We start from the raw sequence: 26,582 nt of genomic DNA, 5'->3' as shown, positions 1-26,582 counted from the left end.
ACCACGTTAAGGATGAACGTTCAAAGCTTATGACAGGAACAGTATTCGCTGTGCCACAAGACCTCCCACTAGCAGCATGATAGAACTTACGAAGTACCAATTTAGTAGACTGCACATGATTGTGCGATTTCAATGACAGGCTTAAAAACTGAACACAGAAGGAATTCAGCCATGGATATACTTTACTCTATAATCAAGAGCAATTTTGGACGTTGTTTTTACAGAAATAAAAATATGTTCATCACTGCTCTCGGTTCCAGTGAAAGTTAACTGAATCAATTAACAATTTTTAGCACAACACCAAAAAGACAGAAGCTCAAACATGCATGAGTGGAGTTTGAACTCAGGCCAGTGAACAAACACAATAACAAAATATACTTGTAGTCTTTACAGTGTCTATAAAAATAACATTACCATCCGAATGCCTGATCTCTACTGGAGTTTTTGAATTATTAACCTGTGTTCTTATCTTATTTGTAGTAAGCAAATCTGTCTGCAAAATATTATTTAGGAACAATTATAAAAAGTCTGCCTTAATAAGACCACTTCAGATTAAGTTTGTACTTATAGAAAAAGTTAACTGCAGTAGAGGGTCCAGGAAGGCAGTGTCTTTATACTGCCAGGCTCTGATTGGAATTTTTGCAGCAATGAGGGAGCTTTGTACATTCATAGATATGGTTTTGTAGCGCTCCACATGTTTTTTATTATGAAATGTTTTGGTAGTTTTTGAAATCCCAATGAAATTGTGTAAATTTCTAACAAACTGAGTGTGTATATAAAGAGCCCATGAGCAATTGACCCCTGAGCATTTAAAAAATATTACTTGTCAATATACTGGAGTGATATTCCATATACAACCACAGGAACATAAGATAGTTAGGTGTGGAAGGCTATTTGGTCCATTTGAGGCTATCCATTAAATTTATGAAGCTGACCTGCCCACTATTAAGTCTTGGTACAACTGTACAGGGCATGGGCAAGACCACACCTGGACTCCTGTGTACAGTTTTTATTTCCTTACTTAAAGAGGAATATACTTGCATTGAAAGTAGTTCAGAGAAGGTTCACTGCACTAATACTTGGGATGAAAGTGTTGCCCTGTTATGAAAGGTTGAGCAGGTTGGGCCTACATTCATTGTAGTATTAAAAATTGAGAGGTGATCTTATTGGAATGGTTAAGATTCTGGAGGGACTTGGACAGAGTGGGTGCTAAGAGAATGCCTCCCCTTGTGGGGGAATCTCGAACTAGGAGGATCAGTTTAAAAAATAAGACAGATGAGGAGGGATTTCTGCTTTTTGAGGGTCATTAGTCTTTATAATCCTCTTTCCCATTGGAAGTTTGGTCATTGAATATATTCAAGGCTGCATTAGACAGATTTTTGATCTACAAGGGAGTCAAGGTATATGGGGGGACAGCAGGAAAATGGAACTAAAGTCAAAATCAAATCAGCCATGATCTGCTTTAATGGTGGAGCAGGCTCGTTAGGCTGAATTGCCACCTATTTCTTAGGATCTTCTGAGCTGACTTTCACAGGATATTGATGTTAAGATCTTGGCAAATGCCGTGGGGAGTTGGCTAGTTGTTCTCTTATTGGGGATGGCCATTACTAACACTTTTGTGGCACTTGTCAGCCAAAACATGTATGTTAGCCAAGCATGGACTGCTCCATTATCTGAAGAACTGCAAATGGAACTGAACAGTGTGCAATAATCAATGAACTGTCCCTTGTCTGTCCTTAGAATGGAGGAAAGGTCATTGACAAAGTAACTGATCAGCATGAAGTCCATTACATTATACTAACGAATTCCTATAACAATGTCCTGAGACTGAAATTATTGGCCTCTAACTGATGCAACCAACTTCCTCTGTGATAAGATTTCCCCCCAAATCCCTTTGACTTGTTTCTTCATGTCACCTTTGGTCAAATCCATCTTTGATATCAAAAGCACTCACTCTCAACTCAACTCTGGAATTCAGTACTTGTGTCCATGTTTGGACCAAAGATGTAATGTAGTCTGGAGTCAAATAGTAGTCTGGAATCCAAACTCTAAATGGTGAGCAGGCTATCTGTGAATAATTGCAGCTCAATAACATTACTGATGGCTTCTTCCATTACTTTGCTAATGCTTGGGAATAATAGCTTGAAAGAGATAGAATTTGTTCAGATTTTCTGCGAATAAGACATTGTCACATTGTTTTAACTGGACTGTAACAGCTGTGGGAATTACTGTTTCTGAGCACAGGTATTTAGCACTAAGCCAGGTTATTATCATGCCCTATGCCTTTGCTGTGGCCAATGCACTCTATCTGATATCACTTGGGAGGAATAAAATTGGTTGGAGACTTTGATGGTGCAGCTCTTGAGGAGGCAGAGAAGGAACATACATTTAGCACTTCTAAAAGAGATGGTTATGAACACTATAGCTTTGTGCTTTGCACTCACAGACTGAGGGAGGGAATGTACATGGCACTGCTTCCTCCTCATCCTCTTGTTAGTTGTTTATTTTATCCATCACATTCACGGCTGGATATGTTAGGACTGTAAAATTTAGGCCTGATTTGTTGGTTTTCGAATTGCTTAGATCATTGGCACCCTGCTTCTGCTGTTTAGTATGCATCTCAACCTGTGTCATAGCTTTATCAAGTTGGCACCATATTTTCATGTATGCTTGGTTCTGCTTCTAGCATGTTTTTTTTATATTCCTCACTGAGCCAGGGTTAGCCTGACCTGATGGTGGTGAAGGAGAGAGGCATATGCCAGACCATGAGATAACAGATTTTGGTGACATACAAATTTACTGTTGCTGATGGTGCTTCTGTAATACTTCAGGAATGCTCAGTTCTATCCCATGTAACACAGTAATAATGCTACACATGATGGGGGATTATCCTCAATGTGAAAATGGAACTGGGTCTCCATAAGGACGGTGCGTTAATCACTCTTACCAATTCTGCCATGGGCAGATGCATCTACAACAGATAGATTGATGAGGGGTGATGCACATTATTCTTATATTGGTTCTCTCACCACATGTTGCAAGCCAAGTGTAGCAGCTGTGTCCTTCAAGACTCAGCCATGTTGTTATTACCTAGACACACTCAGTGATAGATATTGAAGTTCCTCAGTCAGAATATATTATATGCCTTTGCTATCTTCAGTGCTTTCTTCGAGTGGCATTCAGTAAGGTGGAGTACTGGTTTATCAGTTGAAGGAGGGTGGTAGATTGTAGCAGATGGTTTCCTTGTCCATATTGAATTTAAAGCTATAAGACTTAATTTGATCTGGAGTCAATGTTGGGAACTCCCAAGGCCACTCCTCACCAACTGTATATAACTGTACCCCTACTTCTGGTTACTCTGCCTTGCTGGTAAGATAGGATGTATCCAAGGGTGATAACTGTAGAGTCTGGGAGGGTCTCTCTAGGGTAAGGTTGGATAAATACTGCGATGTCAGAAGGTTGCTAGACTAACCTGCGATACAAGTCCCTTTCATCACCAGTGCCAATGTCAGTGAAAGGGGCTTTGTAGAGTCGAGTAGACGAGTTGATGCTGCATAGTCAGAATCATTCCATTATGTTTACCTCACTTTTAAGCAAAAACCACACTGCAGTAATGTTAAAGTTTAATCTTTTTCGAAGTTTACCTGAGTTATTGATGCGGCCAGATAACATCGTTTAAAAGGCATTTGGGTTTCACACATGCATTTTTGAAGACATTATAAGAAAGCACAACAAATCAGAATCAAATACCAATGGGAAGTTGTCAGAATACCGTGAACGCTTTACCATGTCGTAAGCAGTTAGTTTGGAAATTGGGAACTATGGCTCTGAGATTGTATTAATGATGGCATGGCTGGGGTTGAAATAACATTATGAATTTTATTTGACGCTGATCAGCTATATTCAGCAGATCAATTGAATAAAAAAATCCCCCTCAGTTAGTTTTCTTATGACTTAAATATTAGATTATAAAGCCTATTTTGAAAGATTTTCATTACAGCTTTGCATCAAGTCCACGAAGAGCGTTGCTGTATAATATTGAAAGAGAAGCGTTTGTCCATTGATATAACGCGTAGAACAGACAATCTTGCTTTACTGGGTGGGAGAGTTGATATCTCAGTGATTCGACCTCTTCTGGGATCATTTTGTAGACATTACAATTTGAATTGCTTGTCACTTGAACGTGCCAAACCTGCAACAAAGGAGACACCAGAATGGACGTGAATCCGTTTCCGAGAGTTCTATCACAGTTCAGTAAGCAGTAAATGGGAGTAAATGAATAGACAGACGGCTATCGGTATAATCGCATCGAAATCGTGGCAGCTGAATGTCATAACAGCGTTGAACACAACTTTATAAAATCCCTGTGTTAAATTCGGAGAAGACTGAATTCCGTTCAAAATCAAAGTTTCATTCTCTGCCTTAAAATAGCAATGGTTTACAGTGTTTAGCTGCTAATATCGCTCACAATCAGTTCTGTGCTTCAATGCCCAGTCCGAATGGGCGGCAACAAGTTTGCTTTGACTGACAGTGATTGACGATCGGGGGGAACGGTGACTGGTCTTCAATGCTCAGAACAATTTATAACAAAACACAGCTACAACATATAGAATGAGTTACCTGTCAGGTACTGCGGATACATCCAGGTATATCCGGTTACGATCTGCCTCCTGCCCAGCCCATGAGACCTGGACAGCACACAGTCCACGTAGATATCCCAGAAGAGTTGAGCCAGGTCGATGAAGAGGGCGGCGTGCTTGGGTTTTTCCGAGAGTTTCAGGTAGATCATGAAATCCCAGAGGCCACTGACCGTCTCGGCGACCCGCAGCTTCTTCATCTCGACCAGGGCGAGAGAGGAGCTCTCCCAGCACTGCGGGTCGATCTCCCCCAGGCTCATTGGGTCCATGTTCCTTTTCTGAGCCATAACCAGCACCAGCATCCAGATCAGCATCAGAAACAAGCTGCCGCCCAGGAACTGCATACTACCCAGGGACTGGGCAAACAGGGGTCAAGGGGGAAGAAAAGTGGCAGGTCCTGAAATCAAACATTGGAAATCAGCACGGAAATACACAGCTTGCTATCTTTAGTGAATGCTGCTGTGAGCTGGGTTATATCACTCGCTGATGGGAGGTCTAAGAGTAATTGAATAAAAACATTGACACCACAGCCTCCTCCTGTGCTGAACATGGCGCCAGTTTTGGCTACAGCATATTGCAAAAAACTGCTCCTTCCACATATGGTGGAAATTAACTGAAAATTGGACTCGTAGGTGGAACTAAATGGGTAAAACTATGGAACAAATGCACGGATATCACCAATTGCAATTTGTCGTTAGATGGAATATTGTTCTCGAAAAGTTTAGGTTGCTTGTGTTTTTCACTGATTGGTTTACCAACTTCCGAGTGTAAGTTTAATGTGTTTTCAGCTTGCACAACCTGCTGATCAGCAGAAGCTGTACCAGGAAGAGCCAGAGAGCAATCGTCCTGACTTCACAGAACTGGGGGTGGTGGGGTATAGGTAGCAGGAGACGGGGGGAAACGCCCTGTGAATGGAGAGAATGAGAATACTGACAAAGCCTTCAGACAGAAGGAACTAGAAACCATAATGCGCCAACAATTGACTGTGTGGCCGACATCGAAGCAGTTGCTTTGCGCAGGTCACACACTGAAATGTCTGAATATCTATAGGGGGTGGTCAACAGGTTGGGAACCCAAATCCAGACACCAATAATACTCAGGGCTAACAAATAAAGCATTGCCGCGTGCATCAGTACACTATAAATGCAAGTGTGTAAAATGAATTATAATTTGCTATTTGCAAATGCAATTTCCGTACTGATCCTTGTGAGGTGTAACCTGTTGATGTATTAAAGGCTATTAAAAAAACAACTCCGTTTTGTATTGTAAATTGACAGTGAAACTGCAGATACAGTACTGGAAATTTGAAATAAAGACAGAACCTCCATGGAAACACTCAACAAGTCAGTCAGCACGGCAGAGAAAAGCGCGCGAGGTTATTCTGTTTGAATTGGAGATTATTGCCCACATTCAAACCCTCAACTCCTATGTTGCTGCCGTGGGCACTGCCTGACCTGCTCAAAGTTTCCAGCTGCCCCGTTTCTGCTCTTCCTTTGCTCAGACATGCTGTACATGTACTTTCTACAAAGAACTTTGGAGGATGGTTACTAAATATCTTTACCCAATACATTGCCGGAACTCTATATTTTAATTTTCAATTTGTATGCATCAGATTTGTCTCCAGGCCTTTTGGAAGGTAGGAACGTGCAGGACTGGAATCTATCCATTGCTTTTGGCCTGTCCCAAGCACTCGTTATTTTAAGATGGGTTAAATAACCAATGTCTGGCTGTGATTAGCTCGATAAAATATGGCGATAGGTCACAAGATCGGCATCTAGGTAAATAAGAGGAACAGTCAAAAAAAACTCAAAAGATGTAACTAAATCGGAAATCAGGCGGTCACAATTACACGGTGAAATAAAATTTAAACTATGAATACAGAGTTTGCAAACACAACACAAACCAGCTGCAGAAATCCGGGGGCAGCGAAAATTAAACAAGTGTGACATAATATTTACAGTCCCGAAACGAGGCACCTGGCCGAATGGGCCGAGCCTGGAGTTTATGCGCCACACAAGTCCTCTCTCGCCCACCTTCGCCGAATCCCATCAATATAATCCTTTACATCCTTTCCCCCCGTCACGTTATCCAGCTTCCCTTTAAATTACCATTCAGCAGCCATCTGGCAGTGGGTTCCTCGTTGAACACTCTCTGGACAAGGTTTCTCCTGAATTTCCTGTTGTGTTTGTTAGTGACCATCTTATATTGAGGGCTCTTCGGCCTGGTTTCCCGCAAGTGGAAACATCTTTCCCACACATATCCTATCAACTCATTTCATCATCTTGAAGGCCTGTGTCAAATCATCCCTGTCTTCTCTCCAATATGAAGAGAAAATACTCTCTCGCTTTCCTGGTGGGTAGAACCTTCTAGTTTCCTTCCGTTAGGTGACAGTGAACTGGAGTTAAGGTTTGTGTGATATGAACGGACAATCTGTAACAAATCTGGGAATTCTTCTGCTGGGAATATATGACAGGAAAGGGCGCCTGGATGTCACAACATTGCCAACAGACAAGTGTGCAGCTATCCCATCACGTTACAGGCGGTGTAATTCACAATTTCAGATCCTCAGCGGGTACATTGTGCAAAACCTCTGATGCTCATGCCCGCAAGGAATCTGTTACCTACATTCAAGTTTAAATGAAGCAGCTGTGAAACAATAACATTAAAAATAATCATAGAATTTGCAGTGCAGAAAGAGGCCATTCGACCCATCGGGTCTGCACCGGCCCTTGGAAAGAGCATCCTACTTAAATCCACGCCTCCACCCTATCCTCGTAACCCCACCTAACCTTTTGGACACTAAGCATAATTTAGCATGACCAATCCACCAAACCTGCACACCTTTTGGACTGTTTCTGTGGGGGGAAACCGGAGCACCTGGAACACCTTAAATTGAAGATTCGTTTTGTCGAACATATTATTTCGTCCAATAAAACACGCCACTTTTAAATAAGTCCCTTTCACATTAAGGCTCATCCAAAGGCATGGCAGTAAAAACGTGGGATGTGTGAAATGTGTATTTACTTACACTGAATATGTACGGTTCTCCCTCTCTCTCTTTCTGTGGTTCAGTGCTACATCAGCAGAATCCGCAGCCCTGGTGGTATTGGTCGCTGACGGTGAGCGGGAGAAGTTGCTTTCTTGGACTGAGGCAAGGTTGAATCCTGGAGTTGGGTTGAGATGTAACTAACCTGTAACTCGGCGCATATATTTATACCACAGTCCGCCCACTGTCTGTGCGTCAGATTGTCTTCCATTTCTCATGTGCTTTCTGAAATGACCCTGCTTTCTGTTACATCATTACGATGAACCATCCGTGCTCAGACATATCGCAAATGATGCCGATCATGGGATGCCACAGCTGCTGGTGGAAGTAAGCTCGAACCTCCAAGACGTTATCCGAAATTCCATGGAATTCATTTCAGTTTTACTATTTTAACTGACTCCCATCGCAATGGGGCTCATTTTGCTCCGGTTCACGTGAAAGCAACTCGTATATCGGGGTTTCATGTACAAACAGGGGGGGGGGGGGGGGCAGCTCTCTTGTGTTTCCGAGGTAAAACATATGACATTGATAAGGTATCACTGTAAAACTTGATCAAATCTCTCAGGTATGTAGGGACGTTTCTACGCGTGCTCCAGCATCTTAAATACTGGGACATCATTGTTTCGCGCGCGCAACGCAGCACAGGCGGACAGCGCAACTAAAAGTTAATTTCTTTCAACATAGTGTGAATATGCACAATGCATTCTCCAAATAATCCCTCCTTGGAACCATCAGCAGGCGTTAAAGCTGCTGGATGTATGACACCTGTCTCCCATTCTGCAGCTGGTACGCGCGGAGCTGCATTTTCCCGCCATTTACAACAACCACGTAGATTTATATAGCGCCTTTAACGGAGGGATGCGCTTTACGGTGGCATTGGACTAATTTCTGCTGAGTGGAAGCTCTCCCTTAAGTGGCATGAAATCATGTTTGGTAGTCCGGGGTCAGTATCGACCCCCCCCCCCCCCCCCTCCGTTTTTAAAACCCTCCAGACACTGAAGTATAATTTTCCCGGTTCCCATGAGGGCGGAGAGGAGCAGCTTCTCAATATATTCCCACCACCTGGAAAACTTTCTCCAGGCGAGCTTTAGAGACATGTTAATGATTTTTTTCTCCAGACGCTGCCAGACTTGCTTAGCATGACTGGGAAATAGGGCGGCTGCCGGCTCTATGGAGGCAGGCAGCGATGTAAGTAATGTTTATTTAGAAAGGCCTATATTTTGCCGCCGGCAGAGTGACCCCCCCCCCCCCCCCCCAAGCGCCAGACTGGGCTTAATCAGTCTCTTCACAACTGCCACCTAAACAATTGCCCCCCCCCCCCAGTTTATATTTCAGATTCACACACACCAGTGCACCCTCCCATGTTGCGGCGTCCTCACCGTCCCCAAGCTGTGTGAGCGGCGACCACCTCTCCCAGTGGAATTGATCCTGGCTCTCTCATTGTGCCCGCAGCATCCGCGCGCCCTGCAGGACGGTGAACATAGAGTCAGCGCCTCCGGGAAGATTGTCATGCCGGTCTCGCTGCCGGTCAACCGTGAGCTCGACATTGGGGTCACTGGATGTCGTGTTAGTTCCTGATCTACGCCTAAATTCCGTCGTCATGAAAGTGATAAATGTACCCTGACACAGATATTTGCAACTCATTTGTATCATGTGAACTATTACCAGCAACGAAATATCTTTATCAACATTTTAACACATCATATTATGGAAGTAGCATGTCATGCAATCCTTAACGAACCAGTGCGAAGAGGCGATGTAGTGTGTGGTAACATTTGGATGTAAGGGCACTTTCCAAACACCGGGCATTCAACATGCTGCACAGATCCGGATGGCAAATAGAATTTAGAGACCAAAGAAAACCAATAGCTATCTGCAAATTGTACTCGGTCCTCAGAGCCCCTTTCATCTGTGGAGGCAACTTTGGCATGCAAGGTTAAGTGGCAGAAGGGCGACATGTCCAATTAGTTAACTTTAAAAAAAATCTCCTTCAGCAAGGCAAATTGATCAATTTCCTTGAAGGGGGCGTGGGCAATATATTAGCCCATTTGTTACTTCGAAGAAGTTTCTGTTTTATTGTGACAATATAAATCCGCACTTCTGTACGGATAATTGCAGAGCAGAATGAACCCCCACAAGGGGGCATACGGACAATGTTTCAGCCATTTAAATCTGGTCAACTCTGAGAACGTGTTACCACTATAGAAAACTTACTGTGTTGTATTTTGAATACTATCACAAACCATTCTGTCCTAACACTCAAAACATAAAAGAATAACAATTAGGATGTGGCGATTGCCTTAACACATAACCACATCGTTGGAGAGTGGTAGACTGCAGTAGCATGGGGCGGGTGTTTCTAGATGTGCTTGGGGTTTAGATTGGCAATGCTCTGTTACTGTAATTGTAACATAGAAACATTGTCCTGAAATTCCAAACTCATCAGCAGCGAGCACAATTCTGAGCATGAATGAATCAGGTCTCAATACTACACTCCTGTATACTTCACTCGGTGTCTAGGTATTTACATTGTGTACCTTGTGTTGCCCTATTCTGCATTTTCTTTTCATGTACTAAATGACCTGTTTGAGCTGCACGCAGAAAAATACTTGGGTGACCCATTACTCTGAAATTATGCCTCTCCCACAAGGGAAACAACCTCAGTATCTACCCTGTCAAGACCCCGAGAACCCTACATGCTTCAATAAAGTCACCCCTCATTCTTCTAATCTCTGAGTACAGGCCCAACCTACTTAACCTCTCTCATAAGAAAATCTCTCCATACCCGGGATCAACCTAGTGAATCTTCTCTGGACTGCCTCCAATGCAAGTATATCTTTCCTTAGATAAGGGGACCAAAGCTTTTACAATATTCAGGAACAGTCTAACTAATGCCTTGCATAATTTTAGAAAGACTTCACTGTTTTTGTACTCCAATCCCTTCTAAATAAAGGCAACATTCCATTTGCCTTCCCTATTACCTGCTGAACTTGCATGCTCGCTTTTTTGTGATTTATGCATGAGGACCCCCAAATCCTTACAAAGTGCATAACTTCACATTTTCCTTTGGTATTTTCTATCTGCCAGGTCTTTGCCTACTCATTTAACCTCTGCAGACTCTTTGTCTTTCTCAGCACTTGCCTTCCCAAGTATTTTTGTTCCAGCCGCAAACTTGGCAATCGTACATTCACTTCCCTCGTCCAATTCATTAATATATAATGAGAATAATTCTCCACACCAGCAATGGTCCCTATAATAATAATAATCACTTATTGTCACAAGTAGGCTTCAATGAAGTTACTGTGAAAAGCCCCTAGTCGCCACATTCCGGCACCTGTTCGGGGAGGCTGGTACAGGAATTGAACCCACGCTTTTGGCCTTGGCAAGCCAGCTGTTTAGTCCACTGTGCTAAACCAACCCCTAATGGCACTCCGTTACAGATTGCCATCCTGAAAATGTCCCTCTCATCCCAACTCCCTGTCTTCTATTAGTCAATCCATGCTAATATACCACCCCAACACCTCCACCCTAGCCCCATAACCCAGTAACCCCACACAACACTAAGGGGCAATTATGGACACTAAGGGCAATTTATCATGGCCAATCCACCTGACCATCACATCTTTGGACTGTGGGAGGAAACCTGAGAACCCGGAGGAAACCCACGCACACACGGGGAGGATGTGCAGACTCCGCACAGACAGTGACTCAAGCCAGAATTGAACCTGGGACCCTGGAGCTGTGAAGCCATTGTGCTATCCACAATGCTACTGTGCTGCCCTAAAGCTTGGATATGAAGTTTGTTGAGTGACAGGAAATAGAGTGGAGACAGGAAATATTTCTTTTGGACTGGAGGAAGGTATACAGTGAGGTTACCCAAAGGACGATACTCAGACCTCTTGATCTATATTAATGACTTTGACTTGGGTATACTGAGCAGAATTGTAATATTTAAAGAGGAGAGTGATACACTTCAGGAGGCCATAGGCTAATGGAAAAGGTAAACATACAGTAAATTTAATGCAGAGAAGTGAAATATATTTTGGTAGGAAGAATGAGGAGAAGCAATATAGAATAAAGGGTACAATTCTAAAGGAGATGCAGGAATAAAGGAACCTGGAAGTTTTGTGTGCACAAATCGTTGAAGATGGCAGAACAGGTTAAGAAATCAGTTAAAACAGTATATAGGGCAGCACGGTGGCGCAGTGGGTTAGCCCTGCAGCCTCAAGGCGCCGAGGTCCCAGGTTCGATCCCGGCTCTGGGTCACTGTCCGTGTGGAGTTTGCACATTCTCCCCGTGTTTGCGTGGGTTATGCCCCACAACCCAAAAATGTGCAGGCTAGGTGGATTGGCCACACTAAATTGTCCCTTAATTGTAAAAAATGAATTGGGTACACTAAATTTATTTTAAAAAACGGTATATAAGGTCCTTGGATTTATAAACAGAGGCACAGAGCTCAAAAAGTAGTGAAAATGTATAAAATACTGGCTCATCCTCAACTGCAGTATTGTGTCCACATCTGGACACTATACTTTAAGAAGGATGTGAAGGCTTTAGAGATGGTGCAGAAATGATTTGCAAGAATGGCTCCAGAGATAAGGAACTTCAATAATGTGGATAGATTGAAGAAGCTGGGGCTGATCTCCGTTGGTGAGAGGATTAAGAAATTTGACAGAAGTATTCAAAATCATGAAGGGTCTGGACAGAATAGATAGTGAGAAACTGTTCCCATGAGTGAAAGAGTTGAGAACCAAAAGACAGGTTTAAGATAATTGGCATAAGAATCAGAAATGACACAAGAAAAACTTTTAATGCAGTAAGTGATCAGGAAAACACTGCCTGAGAGTTTTGGAGAAACTCAATCATGGCCCTCAAAAGACAATTGGATATGTGCCTGAAAGCGGGGGGGGGGGGGGGGGGGGGGGGGGTACAGGGCTATAGGAAAAGGCACGGGAGTGGGACATGCTAAGTTGTTCTTGCAGTGCTGACATGAGCTCAATGGCGTGAAGGGCCACCTTCTGTGCTGTAACGATTCTATAATTCTAAAATATTTTACTCATCAGACGAAGGTCATTGAGACTGGAAATTGAACACTTAAATTTAGGGAGAATTAGGATATGAATCAAACAATTCTCAGTCTGGCATCGGATAGATTGTGGAGGCAAAGCTTCAGTTATCTACTCCAATCTTGTACCTTGTCATTACTGCATCCTAACCCCCAATATCAGAGGAATATCTCGAACAGGAATTTGCATTCAACCTTCTGCACCATTCGCAACCTTTCGGTCAAACTGGCAACTTGGAGGAATCGTATTCTACCCACCGACGTCTTAAATTTATTGAAAAGCATGGTGAAGGAAATGCTGTATTGTTGGCTTTAAATATCCCATGATATTATTCAAAGAGCAGGTGCCTGTGCTCGTCCCTTGGCCAACGTTGCTGGCGAAACAAAAAACAGATGACGGCGTTGGTGGAACATCAGACGGCTGCCTCTCTTGTAGATAATTCATGTCGCTGCCGCACTTTGGGCTGTATCACTTTGATTATGATGCAGGATTTCAAAAATATTTATTTGCATGTTCCTTCAGACCACAGTGAAACCGGCTGCTTTGTGCGCCACCTCGGACGACGGGGGGGGCTGGCATCCTATAACCTACCCCGGGGGGCGGGGACTGTCATCATTTACCTGACCCGGATGGAGTCCGATGCTTGACGGCACTCGAGACGGAACAGCTTCAAACGTCCCCACGCTTCTCCGGACGTTTTAAACGGCGCGCAATCACCCAACCCCCTCTTGGCGTTTTTAAAACAAAAGTTCCCCCGGGTTCCTTTAAAGTCCGATCCTATGTTAGACCTTGGAAACTATGCAGATTATAAAACATTACCACTCGACGGGTGACAGACCGTTACAAATAAAATGATTGCCACGGCTGTCGTTGGGAGTGGATCATTGTGAAGAGAGAGCTTCCGGGTGAGTTGCCATGGTGCCTCTTCGGGGTGGTGGGTTTCCGGTTAGGTTGCCATGGTGCGGTGTGGGATCGTGGCTCTGAGGAAGGTAGGGGCTCAATGGGATGGGAATGGGGAGGGGGTGACGGTCACGTGTCCAGTCCCTGATCCCCAGATGAGGAGGAGATCCTGGGATAATTTCCACTGTACGGAGTTGTGGAGATTGGTAAAATTGTGCAACGTTTCCATCGTCTCAGGCCAAAGCAGCCTTTTCACCAAGCTGTGCTTTTCATTCAAACATGAGCTGAGCCTGCAAACTCCTCAAATCTGCATTACAAATATCTCTGTAACATCGACCGGCCCATTCCCCGACCAACAGCCACTGAAACCAGCGTGCACGCATTCACCATTATGTGACTGGCCTTCCAATCTGAACCCCCAGTGAGGACACTTAAAATGCTCAATTGACCTCAAGGTCCGTTGGGGTGATCTGATATAATGTATTTATGGGTTTGACAACTAAATAGACGAAGAGAAATTAACTCGGACAAATTAAAAGGAGTCGCCCCTAGTAGGAGCACAGCCCAAAAATAACAAAAGAGAAACGGAAAGTTTAAAAAAAAGCATCAAATCAAAGTGTGCAGCGAGGGGTCGATAAAACAGTTCAACCTCTGCATTGCCCACTGAACACGAAAGGCCTCGAGTGTGCCCGTGGACACTGCATTCTCCCTATCCAGGGACACCCAGCCGCAATTGAGGACACGAAAGAGGGGCATACAGTCTGGTCAGATGACTCCCTCAGTCGCCTGCTGCCTGGACCTGTTAATGGCAAGTTTCGCCAGCCCAGGGGCAGGTTCACGAGGATGTCCTCTGCCTTTCCCGCCCCTCTCTGCACCAGGAGGGGCGGGGGATCAGGAACGTGGGCCTGAAGCGCAAACAAAACATTAACAACAACGTTGGATTCCACAAGACCGCAAAAATGGCAAGATTCTTGGGCCTCTGTGAACCTGTGTAAACGATGGTTGTAGGATACTGCTCTGTGCATCACCCTCCACCCCAAGTCCCCAAGGTTTAGGGGAAGACATCTCTGTCGAGGGACCTCCACCGCCGGATGGCAAGGAGGCATGCCAAGGTGTGTCCGGATGGTGGGTGAGGCCAAGGAGGTGGAAGGTGTGCAGCAGCAGACCATACAGGAACCCCCTCCGTGCAATGCGGAAGAGCATGGAGGGTATTTTCGCGAGGCGATAAGTTGCGGAGCATCGGCACCCGGGGGAGGTTCCAGGGTTTGGGGCCAATGGAATTCCATCCGAGCAGGGGTTCCCTCAGACGGGATGCTACTGCACACATGCGTCGCCTTGAGACTGAGAGTGCCCTCGGATCCAACACTGTACGGAGTTGTGGAGATTGGAAAAATTGTGCAAGGTTTTCGTAGCCTGAATAGGGGCAGGGGAAGACTATTGGCCTTCCCAGTCACCGTCTTAGGCCAATGCATCCTTTTTACGAAGCTGTGTCTTTCATTCAAACGTAAGCTGAGCCTCCAAACCCGTCAAATCTGCATTACAAATATCATCTTTGTAACATTGACTGGCCTATTCTCCACCCCAGATGCCACTGAAACCAGCATGCTTGCATTCACCACTCATCAATGTGACTTCTTTCTTTTGACTGGCCTTCCAACCTGAACCCAGAAGAGGTTTTTGTTTTCCTCAAATTAAAATATATAGTTGTCCTTAAGTGCCACTTGACCTTGTCCCTCCCTAAATGTAACTGCTTCCAGTACACTGGAACCTGTTGTTTCTCAACTTTGATCTCTTGTGCATTGGATCTTGGCCTCAAGATTGGATTGTTTGTGCGTGACCAGAGCCGTGGTTTGCACTATGTTTAATTTGTAATTTGTGTCTTGACTTTTTTTTGTACTGTACAATGTCACTTTTTCTATATGCTTAAAATACCTCAATAAAATTGTTTGTTAAAAAAAAGATGGATTGTTGCACCTTCTACCACTTGAGGCCCAAACACTGTCTCCGTCTGCTTTACCTATGTTCTCAATTTAAGTACTTCCTTAAAACCCACTCCCTTGACCCCCTTTTAAACATCTACTTGCCTTTGAGTCTATTTTTTCCTCACATATCTGAAGAACATTACTTTCTGTCGTAAAAGTTATATAAATGCAATTTATTGCCAAATTGGTTAGTTGGAAAGTTAAATACACTATCATGACTGGATTACAACATCTAAGAGCAATTTATAACACACTGATTCAACACTTCTGCACCATATACTGGTCATCCTTTGTGCCACTGACTTTGGCCGTGGTGCTAACCTATCCACACAATAATTTGAGATAGGAACACGCTTGCAATGTGCTCTAATGTATGTTTACGTTAGTAGCTATTTGTGCTGTGTCAGCCGAATATTATGCAAAAGTAAACATGAATTTCTTAACTATAAAGAAGAGATTGTGATACATGTATGCTCTAAATTTGAATGACAGTATGCAAATTGCAGTGGCTAGTGGATAACTTTTGTCATGTAGACCAGTACTAAATGTTAATGCAAATATTTGAAATTTTTTTGAATATTTTCTTTCTGATCTCATTTTGTAGTATGGCAGCTTTATTGACAATCTCAGACTTTATGTTCGTGGGGGAAGTGGTGGAATGGGGCTCCTTCGTCTTGGCGGTGAAGGCGGTAAAGGTGGTGATGTCTGGATTGTAGCACAAGAGGGAGTAACCTTGAAGAAGATCAAGGATAAATATCCAGATAAACGCTTTGTGGCTGGTGTTGGTGCCAACAGCAGGTATGACACATGTAGAGTACATAACATGACTGCCAACCTTTGGAAAAAAAGTAAACTGACTATTTATTTAGTGGTTGGGTCTTAGGTCAAAAAATCAAGCACTGATTATCTGTTTATCAGTCAAGTCTCTCATTGTTTAATTTGTGCCCTACTCGTCACACTATAATTTCTAATGACCCTAGTATAAGTAATGGGGGTATTTATGGTCTGTGATGAACTTATGCCTCCTGGAAAAGTGATCAAAATGTTGAAAATATTTTATGTAGTAGTCATTGAGAAGCTGCTATTTTCTGGCACTTGTGTAGTCTGTGATTTTTGCAATGTGCTCATATATTTGGAACAATATACTGCTAACCTTTATATTAATACTTTATTTATCGCTTATGTTAAGATCTTGGTAGAGGGCAGCAATGTTTTATTATTTTGAAATACAAAAACCCAGCTATTTACTAAAAGAATGAAGCTACAAGGTCTACTGCTACAACCCAAGAATACACAACACAAATCAAGGGACATGATTACCAATAGCCAGAATCTATCTGAAATAGTCAGTTATGTTAAATATATTAAAGATACAATGATCATATTTAGTTTTACTCAAAACAAACTTCTCACATTTCCTGTCACCCCGTTTAGACTTGCACCCCAAAAAACTCCAGTGAGATACTTGTCAGAAATTGCAAGATTAACCCTTGTGTACTGTGTAGGGCTCCTTCCTGTTGGATTGGATTGGATTGGATTTGTTTATTGTCACGTGTACCGAGGTACAGTGAAAAGTATTTTTCTGCAAGCAGCTCAACAGATCATTCAGTACATGGAAGAAAAGGGAATTAAACAAAACTCAAGAAAATACATGAGAATACATAATAGGGCAACACAAGATATACAATGTAACTACATAAGCATTGGCATCGGTTGAAGCATACAGAGTGTAGTGTTAATGAGGTCAGTCAATAAGAGGGTCATTTAGGAGTCTGGTGACAGTGGGGAAGAAGCTGTTTTTGAGTCTGTTTGTGCGTGTTCTCAGACTTCTGAATCTCCTGCCCGATGGAAGAAGTTGGAAAAGTGATTAAGCCGGGTGGGAGGGATCCTTGATTATGCTGACCGCATTCCCCCAGCAGTGGGAGGTGTAGATGGAGTTCATGGATGGGAGGCAGGTTCGTGTGATGGACTGGGCGGTATTCACGACTCTCTGAAGTTCCTTGCGGTCCTGGGCCGAGCAGTTGCCATACCAGGCTGTGATGCAGTCCGATAGGATGCTTTCTATAGTGCATCTGTAAAAGTTGGTAAGGGTTAATGTGGACATGCCAAATTTGCTTAGTTTCCTGAGGAAGTATAGGCGCTGTTGTGCTTTCTTGGTGATAGCGTCAACGTGAGTGGACCAGGACAGATTTTTGGTGATGTTTACCCCTAGGAATTTGAAACTGCTAACCATCTCCACCTCGGCCCCCATTGATGCTGACAGGGGTGTGTACAGTACTTTGCTTCCTGAAGTCGATGACCAGCTCTTTAGTTTTGCTGGCATTGAGGGAGAGATTGTTGTCGTTACACCATCCACTAGGTTCTCTATCTCCCTCCTGTATTCGGACTCGTCGTTATTCGAGATCCGGCTCACTATGGTCGTATCGTCAGCAAACTTGTAGATGGAGTTGGAACCAAGTTTTGCCACGCAGTCGTGGGTGTACAGGGAGTAGAGTAGGGGGCTAAGTACGCAGCCTTGCGGGGCACCGGTATTGAGGACTATTGTGGAGGAGGTGTTGGTGTTCATTCTTACTGACTGTGGTCTGTTGGTCAGAAAGTCAAGGATCCAGTTGCAGAGTGGAGAGCCAAGTCCTAGGTTTTGGAGCTTTGATATGACCTTGGCTGGGATTATGGTGTTGAAGGCGGAGCTGTAGTCAATAAATAGGAGTCTGATGTAGGAGTCCTTGTTTTCAAGATGCTCTAGGGATGAGTGTAGGGCTAGGGAAATGGCGTCTGATGTAGACCGGTAGCGACGGTATGCGAATTGAAGTGGGTCAAGGCTTTCCGGGAGTATGGAGGCGATGCGCTTCATGATCAGCCTCTCGAAGCACTTCATTACAACTGACGTCAGGGCCACCGGGCGGTAGTCATTGAGGCATGTTGCCTGGTTCTTCTTTGGTACCAGTATGATGGTGGTCTTCTTGAAGCAGGTGGGGACCTCGGAGTGGAATAGGGATAGGTTAAAGATGTCTGTGAATACCTCTGCCAGCTGGTATGCGCAGGCTCTGAGTGCACGACCAGGGATCCCGTCCGGGCACATCGCCTTCCGTGGGTTCACTTTCAGGAAGGCCGATGTGACTTTGGAAACACTGATGGTGGGTATGGGTGAATTATGGGCTGCTGGGGCACTCAACAGCGGATTGTTGGTTACCTGCTCAAACCGAGCATAGAATACATTAAGTTCATCGGGGAGGGGTGCGCTGCTGCCAGAGATACTGCTCGGCTTCGCTTTGTAGCCCGTTATGTTGTTTAGTCCTTGCCACAACCGCCGAGAGTCTGTCTGTGACTCTAGCTTAGTTTGATATTCTCTCTTGGCATCTCGGATGGCTTTGCGGTGGTCGTACCTGGATTTCTTGTATAGGACAGGGTCGTCTGCCTTGAACGCCTCAGATCTGTCCTTCAGTAGGGAGTCAATCTCGCGGTTGAGCCATGATTTCCGGTTGGGGAACGTACGTACTGCTTTCCTTGGCACGCAGTCGTCCACACATTTGCTGATGAAGTCTGTGAGGGTGGTGGCATACTCATTTAAGTTAGTTGCTGAGTTCTTAAATATGGACCAATCCACTGTCTCTAAGCAGTCACGTAAGAGCTCTTCTGTCTCCTCGGACCAGCACTGCACAACCTTCTTAGCTGGATTCTCCCGCTTGAGTTTCTGCTTGTAAGCCGGGAGAAGGAGCACAGTCTTATGGTCTGATTTCCCAAAGTGCAGTCGGGGGATGAAACGGTAGGCGCCCTTTATTTTTGAGTTGATTCCCTAATTTCCCTTTTCTTTATTTTTTTTCCATTATCATATTGATCCATACATGCTTAATGGACATGTATCTTTTAAGTCAAGCAGCAGAGAGAATGAGGAACTCAAGAAGTTACAACATAGTATATGGTGCTAGTTTCCGAGCAGCAGAATTCAAACTCTGTGCCACCTGATAGATGGGGTGGGACTCTGTTCGATTGGTTGGCTTGTGGTCAATGAATTGGCAAAAAGGGCATATTCTGCCTGGTGGTGATTGGAACATGCGAGTGGGATGATTTCCAGAGACTCAAGGAAAGGAGAGTTGGAGACCTGGACGCTGAGAGATGAGGACCTTCTCTCGCTCTCTTTTGATAGCTGAATAGGTGCTATATTGCTGAACCTGCACACACCTGATTGAATCGACAGTGAAAACCATTCCAGACTGGAAATAGAAACCTCGATCTGAAAGCGTGGTTTCAACGAAAGCATGCTTAAAGACAACCATCTGAAACAAAGATTCTATCCTTTTACTTGTTCTTTTAACCCATCTCTTCCCCTCTGTGTGTGTTTGTCTTGTATGTGCATAGAGGATGGGGAAAGTTAAAGCGGGGGATTAAGAATTAGATAATAGTTAACCAGTTTTATTTGCCGCATATTTCATTATAGTTCTAGTTATAAGCAAAAAGTAATAGTGTTTAAATTTACAAACCTGGTGCCTGTAATTATTGAGCAGCCAAAGGCCAAAGACTTTGGGTATTTTTCTAAGATTTTTGGCCAATTCAGTTGTGTTGAGACTCCGGGCCAAGGGGGTTGGAATTGACTGCCCTAGCCAAGGTGTTGTTACATAATTTGGGGTTCGGGATCTTTGAGACGGTAGACTGTGACGTTTGGGTCACAGTATCAATTAAAAAGAGATGGCAGGTTTGTAGTGATCTGAAAGTATAGCTCTGGAAGCTGCGAAGGATTTACTTCAGCTGGACAACTTGTCTTTGATTTATTTAAAAGGGTTTTGAAAAGACAAGTTGTCGAATTGGCCGATGAATTAAAAATGGAGGTACTAGCAACAGCTAAGAAGGTAGAGATAACTGAAGCGATTGCTCAGCATTTAAATTCAAAGAAATACCAGAAACACAGCATGGGTCATGATAACCATCAGTCGAATTTTCTAAAATCCAGTTGCACATGAAACAATCAGAGATACAGCAAAAAGAAAAAGAATTGGAGATGCAGCAAAAGAAAAAAGCTTTTCAAGTGGAAATTGAAATGAAGAGGTTGGAATTAGTGAGAGGAAAAAGCAAAAAAGAGAGAGGAAAAAGCATTAGAGATAGAATTCCATCTTCAGGCACTGGAAATTAAAAGGGAGTTGCTAGGAGCTAGACAGGAGCTTAATCCTAGAATGAAACCCAGTGGCGATATGTTTACATTTATCCCAAAATTTGAAGAGAAGGAGGTAGAAACCTTTTTTAGGGCTTTTGAGAAAATACAACCCATTGGATTTACCAAACAAAATGCGGACACTACCCATGTAGGGTAAATTGATGGGGCTGGCACAGGAGCTTTATGCTTCCCTGTCAGAGGAGATGTCTAAGAATTACAATGAGGTTCCCAAAGCATATAGACAAAAGGTTCAGAATTTAAGGATTCAGCGGGACAGATGTATGCTAAATTTATAAGGGTTAAGTAGGACAATTTTGCTAGATGGGTACAGGCATTGGGAGTTACAACCACCTAGAAGCTCTGAGAGAAGTCATTCTTTTAGAGCAATTCTGTAATAGGAACCCACGTTGAAGACCAAAAGATGAAGACTGCTTGACACGCAGCAATAATGGCTGACGATTATGAGCTGATCCATAAATTTAAACCTGTAAAAGTCCTCATGTTAATCCCTGTCTGTCTCTTGTTTTCCCTTTTAATTTCTGTTATTCCGCTATTTAAATTTCTGTACCTGGACAATTAATAGGACCTATGCCTTTAAAATGAACTGCCCCTTTAAAAGAGGACACTCCAGGATGTGCTGTTTGGTCTGACATCAGAGTCCAAAAGGAGTATTATGGATAGCACATGAGATACCAATGGCAGGACAGGTGGGGATTCAGAAAAACCGTTGGGTATTAAATGACTCAAAGAAAGAAATGTTGACATTAATCGCATATCAAATGACAATGGTAGTTAATCTGATTCTGCTGATACTGATGAAATTATCTCTGCGAGAATGAGTCCATACAAAGTTTGTCAAAGATAAAATCTAGCAGAAAACCAGATTCTGAGAACCCCAAGACTGAAGATGATCCTAAGAAAGAGGAGTCTGAATCTAATAGTAATAGTTGTGAAGATTCAAACAAGAGATCTGAACCCAATTTGGGTTCTGATTATGAAGAAAGGATAAACAACTGCTGCGGAATAGACCTGCCATTAACTTGAATAGATGGCAAGTAATCCTTCCAAAGATAGGAAAGAAAACAGCAAATCAGAAGAAGAAAGTGAATTGGACTTTTCCAGAAGTAATGCCTCTTACAGTAAATTAATTGCCATTCACTGCAGGTGCAAACATTTCCCAGAGCATGTTTTGAAGGAAAATATATATAGTAACATGGCATCAGCTATTCAGGATGAGGCCAGCAATGACTGTGAAATGATACCAAACAAACCACTGATTAACCCAGATCCTTTTAAAGACCCACAGTGCCTCTTCAAGGTAAAGGAAGTAAATAGCAAAGGAGATGAAATATGTAATGATCAGTTCCTTTTGAAAATTAAAAGGAAGATGGATGAAGAACAGTGCAGTGCTTCTGCAACCATATCTGTTGATAAAACACAAAGTTTATGGAACCAACAAGGTGTTATCCTCTGATTCTGAAAGTAAAGAACAGTTGAAATTTGGAAAGCAGAAATTGTATGCGTCCGCATTATTAAATGGAGATGAGAACTGTGATTATGAAGACTTCAATGAGGAGGTAAAAGCTGTAAAACAAAGAATGGTGCATATAAAGCCAACCAACTTTGTGAAGATTGAACCTCAGCTTTACTTGTCACTGAAAGTAATCATGTGAACGGAAAGAGAGAATGTAAAGCTGGAGTGGGGTATATACACAGTTGTATGGAAACACCAGGGTGCATTCCGTTAAATAGCCATGATGTAGACATAGGAAACTCTGAACCAATAGAACCACATCCGTCTCAACTAAAACCTTGGAGACTGGATCAGTTAGAAAGTGAAATCAGTGCATGTTGAATATGTTGCAGGAAAAAGCGAAAACACTGTGGTTCACAAAACACCAAGTGGAGCTTGGGCAATTGAAGGCCATGTGGTTGAACCGCGGAATTTTCAGACCATTTAAAATGGTCACACATGCCAGTGACCTGGGGGTATGGGTATTGCTACTAGCCCTTCAGCACTGTGAAGTATATGTCTGACATAACAATGAACAAAGCTTAGTTTATACGGACCATAATCCGCTTGCATTTATAGACAAGTTTAAAACCCGGAATACAAGATTATTTATTGGAGTTTATTATTACAACTGTTCAATGTTAAAATTGTACACATTCCCTGAAAGGATAATGTGATTTTGGATGCTTTGTCACAGGTTAAGAATTGACTAGTTACCAATGTAGAGACTGGGGAGGTAGCTTATGTAATGGGGATGGATGTGTTTGTGATCTATATCTTGCATACCTCAAAGTGAAATGTGCGTGCCCAGACATTCATTCCTTTTAGGGTGGGAAATATGTAAGGGTCCTTCCTGTTGATCCCCTTATTTCCCCATTATTTTTTGCCATTATCATTTTGATCCATGGATGCTTAATGGACATGTATCTTTATTATAATAATAATTTTTATTAGAGTTCCAAGTAGGCTTTCATTAACACTGCAATGAAGTTACTGTGAAAATCCAGCCACACTCTGGCGCCTGTTCGGGTACACAGGGAGAATTTAGAACGTCCAATTCACCTAACAAGCGCGCCTTTCAAGACTTGTGGGAGAAAACCGGAGCACCTGGAGGAAACACATGCAGACACGAGGAGAACGTGCAGACTCCGCACAGACAGTGACCCAAGCCGGAAATCGAACCCGGGTACATGGCGCTGTTAAGCAACAGTGCTAACCACTGTGCTATCGTATGTCAAGCAACAAAGAATGAGAAGTTCAAAAAGTTGCAACATAGTATATGGCGCTAGTTTGCGAGCAGCAGAGCTCGGGCCAATGAATTGGCCAAAAGACCGTATTCTGCCCGGTAACAGGTAGTGATTGGATCCTACCCAAGTGGGATAATTTCCTGTCTCGCGCGCTCTCTCTCACACTCTCTCTCTCTTGCGTGCGCTCACTCTCTCTCTCTCTCTCTCTCTCGCGTTCTTCCTCTCCCTCGCTAAAAAGCTGGATGGCTGCTGTATTTCTGAACCTGTAGAGACCTGAATGAATCTACCTTTTACCCCTCTCTTCTCTATTAGTTTGTTATGTATGTGTAGAGGGTAAGAGCAAGTTAAAATAATGGATTAGGAATTAGATAATAGTTAGGAATTAGATAAAAGTGCAGGAAGACATAAGGAAGAAAGATGTCCAAAACACAAAGGAAAACAGCCGTGAAGAAGGGGGCTGATGAAGGTTCGCCGTCGACTGGAAGGGTCGATTCAGGAACGAGAAGGAAGGCGGAGGCTTGGTCGCCGGGTGAAGCCGCACTGCTCACGGCAGAAAAGGTGACCGAAGTGATGGTCATGGAACTTGAAAAACAGTTCACAAAGCACATGGATGAGGAAGGAGGTGGTGGCGGTATTGAAGGCGCTGGTGGAGGAGGCGATTGCCCCGGTGAGGGCGGCCGTGTCGAGAGCGTCGGCCGAGGTGCGGGAGCAGGGTGAGACACTGAAGGAAGTGGAAGAGGCATTGTCGCAATACAGTGATCAACTCACCTTGATGGGTAAGGAGCTGCAGAGGGTGCTGGAGGGCTTGGAAAACAGATCTAAGCAGCAAAATCTGAGGATCGTGGGTCTGCCGAAGGGGTGGAGAACCCGAGGCCGACGGAGTATTTTGCCAAGATGTTGGCTGAGCTGTTGGGAGAGGGGGAAGATTCTTCTTGGTATGAACTGGATCGGGCTCATATGATGTGGAAGCCTATACCAAAGGCGTCTGAGCACCATGAGCAGTGACTATTTGTTTGTGTAGGTACCGCGTGAAGGTGAAGGTCCTATGTTGGGAAAAACAAAAGCAGAAAGTGCAGTGGGCTGGGTCTGGTATACGTATATGCCAGGACCTGACTGTGGAGTTGGTGAGGAGGCGGAAGGCCTTTGGCCGAGTGAAGGCGGCACTGTATAACAGCAGGTGCAGTGTGACATTGTGTACCCAACTAAGTTGAGGGTGACCTACAAATCCAAAGACTTATTTTGAGACGGTGGAAGCGGCGGAGGTGTTTATGAAGGCAGAAGGACTGGGGCAGAATTGAAAAATGGGACTGAGGATTGGTCTTGTACTGAGGTTAGGGGGTTTGTAGGAGTGTATGTAGCTTTATTTTTTCACTGCATGTTGGTATATGTGCCAAATGAGTCGAAGTTGTCTATTTGGACAAGGTAAGAGTTGGGATTTTCCTTTGTAATGATGATTCTTTTCAACTGTATTCGATTGAAAGATATGTTCACTGCAGCCTGCTTTCTCTAAATTAAACTGCTTGAAATAGATGTCCGTTCAATAAACTTTTAGTTTACCCTTTGCCTTTCTATTGTTTATCTTCCAGGTAGCTTGGACACATAAGTTACTTAATAAGATGCTTTTTACAAGAAATAATCTTCCAGAGGATCCTAGTGCTTAAAGGAACCATCATCCCAACATAAAATAGAGACTTTTCCCCCAAACGTATATGTACCATTACACTTGTACTTGTGCACTTTTCAAAATAACTTGATATTAATAAAATAAGTAGACATCTATACACAATTTTAGACTTTCTATATCCCTGGTCTTTTTAATTCAATAATAGAATTCAGCCTTGCAAGCCTTTGACATATTTTCTCTCCTCCAATTCTGGCCTTGAGGCTTTTGTCCATCTACAATTTAATTGGCAGGTGTTCCTTCAGCCACTTACAACCAAAGCTGTGAATTCCCTCATTAAAACTCTGTTTTTCTCCTCTTTCCCCAAACCAGTCCCTTTGATTAAGCTTTCTGGCCACTTGTCCTAATATACAGGGGCTGGTTTAGCACAGTGGGCTAAACAGCTGGCTTATAATGCAGAACAATGCCAGCAGCGCAGGTTCAATTCCCGTACTGGCCTCCCCGAACAGGCTTTTCACAGTAACTTCATTGAAGCCTACTTGTGACAATAAACAATTGTTATTATTATTATTATTATTATGTGGCTCAGTGTCTGTGTTTTTGTTTTATAAATTTAGATTACCCAATTATTTTTTCCAATTAAGGGGCAATTTTAGTGTGGCCAATCCACCTACTCTGCACATTTTTGGGTTGTGGGGGCGAAAACCACGCAGACACGGGGAGAATGTGCAAACTCCACACGGACAGTGACCCAGAGCCGGGATCGAACCTGGGACCTCAGCGCCGTGAGGCAGTTGTGCTAACCACTAGGCCACCGTGTTGCCCATGTCAGTGTTTTTTTAACAGCATTGTCTGAACGATCAGCATTATTTTCAATCCATAACTGACCTTTAGATTGTGGTAATGAACTGTCTTTGTGAACCACTGGAGTCCGTGTGTCATAGATATAGCTACCATGATGTTAGGGAGTTCCAAGATTTTGATCCAGTGACGAAATAGCAGTGATATACTTCCAAGTCAGGGTGCTGTGCGACTTGGTGGGGAACGTGAAGGTAGTGATGTTCTTAGGTACCTGCTGCCTGTGTCCTTCCTGGTGTGAGAGGTCACTGGTTTGGAAAGTACTTTGTTAAGTTGTGGAGTGCATCTTGTAGTTGATACAAACTGCTGTCATGGTGCACCAATGGTGGAGGGAATTAATGTTTTAAGGTTGTGGAAGGTGCGCTGGTCAAGAGGGTTGATTTGTCCTGGATGAATGTCGTTGTCATCCAGCTAGTGGAGAGTATTCCATCACACTCCTAACTTGTGCCTTGTAGATGATGGACAAGCTTTGGAGAGTCAGAAAGTGAGTTCCTCATCGCTGAGAATTCCCAACCTTAAAGCTACTCTTGTAGTCACATGATTTGTGTGACTGGTCCAGTTAAGCT

The 26,582-nt window shown here is 43.5% G+C and overlaps 2 protein-coding genes across 8 annotated transcripts in view; one reads left to right on the top strand and one right to left on the bottom strand.

The window, feature by feature from the left end:
• Window positions 1-3,606: 3,606 nt before the first annotated feature.
• Window positions 3,607-13,519, bottom strand: LOC119966401 (protein FAM237A-like). Of its 5 annotated transcripts, none has more exons than XM_038798008.1 (3): window positions 13,370-13,519; window positions 4,621-5,034; window positions 3,607-4,192 (listed from the first exon to the last, which is right to left on the bottom strand). In XM_038798008.1, exons 2-3 carry the CDS (start codon window positions 4,979-4,981, stop codon window positions 4,155-4,157), a joined length of 399 nt encoding a protein of 132 aa, XP_038653936.1. In that variant the 5' UTR covers window positions 4,982-5,034; window positions 13,370-13,519; the 3' UTR covers window positions 3,607-4,154. The 5 variants fall into 5 exon arrangements, with proteins under 5 accessions (XP_038653936.1, XP_038653933.1, XP_038653938.1 ...); XM_038798005.1 differs by lacking the exon at window positions 13,370-13,519 and adding an exon at window positions 12,878-13,326; XM_038798010.1 differs by lacking the exon at window positions 13,370-13,519 and adding an exon at window positions 13,007-13,326.
• gtpbp10 (GTP-binding protein 10 (putative)) overlaps window positions 13,475-26,582 on the top strand; it is a 62,378-nt gene continuing 49,270 nt past the window's right edge. For 2 of the 3 annotated variants that reach the window (XM_038798003.1, XM_038798002.1), the window contains exons 1-2: window positions 13,660-13,738; window positions 16,236-16,429. In XM_038798003.1, coding sequence (XP_038653931.1) covers window positions 13,706-13,738; window positions 16,236-16,429 — 227 coding nt within the window. In that variant the 5' untranslated portion in view covers window positions 13,660-13,705. The other variant, XM_038798004.1, reaches the window with a different exon arrangement.

This window comes from Scyliorhinus canicula, chromosome 5 (genome assembly GCF_902713615.1).
Source record: "Scyliorhinus canicula chromosome 5, sScyCan1.1, whole genome shotgun sequence".
Classification (NCBI taxonomy): Eukaryota; Metazoa; Chordata; class Chondrichthyes; order Carcharhiniformes; family Scyliorhinidae; genus Scyliorhinus; species Scyliorhinus canicula.
The sequence above is the reverse complement of the archived record's forward strand: the minus strand, read 5'-3'. Positions and strand labels throughout refer to the sequence as shown.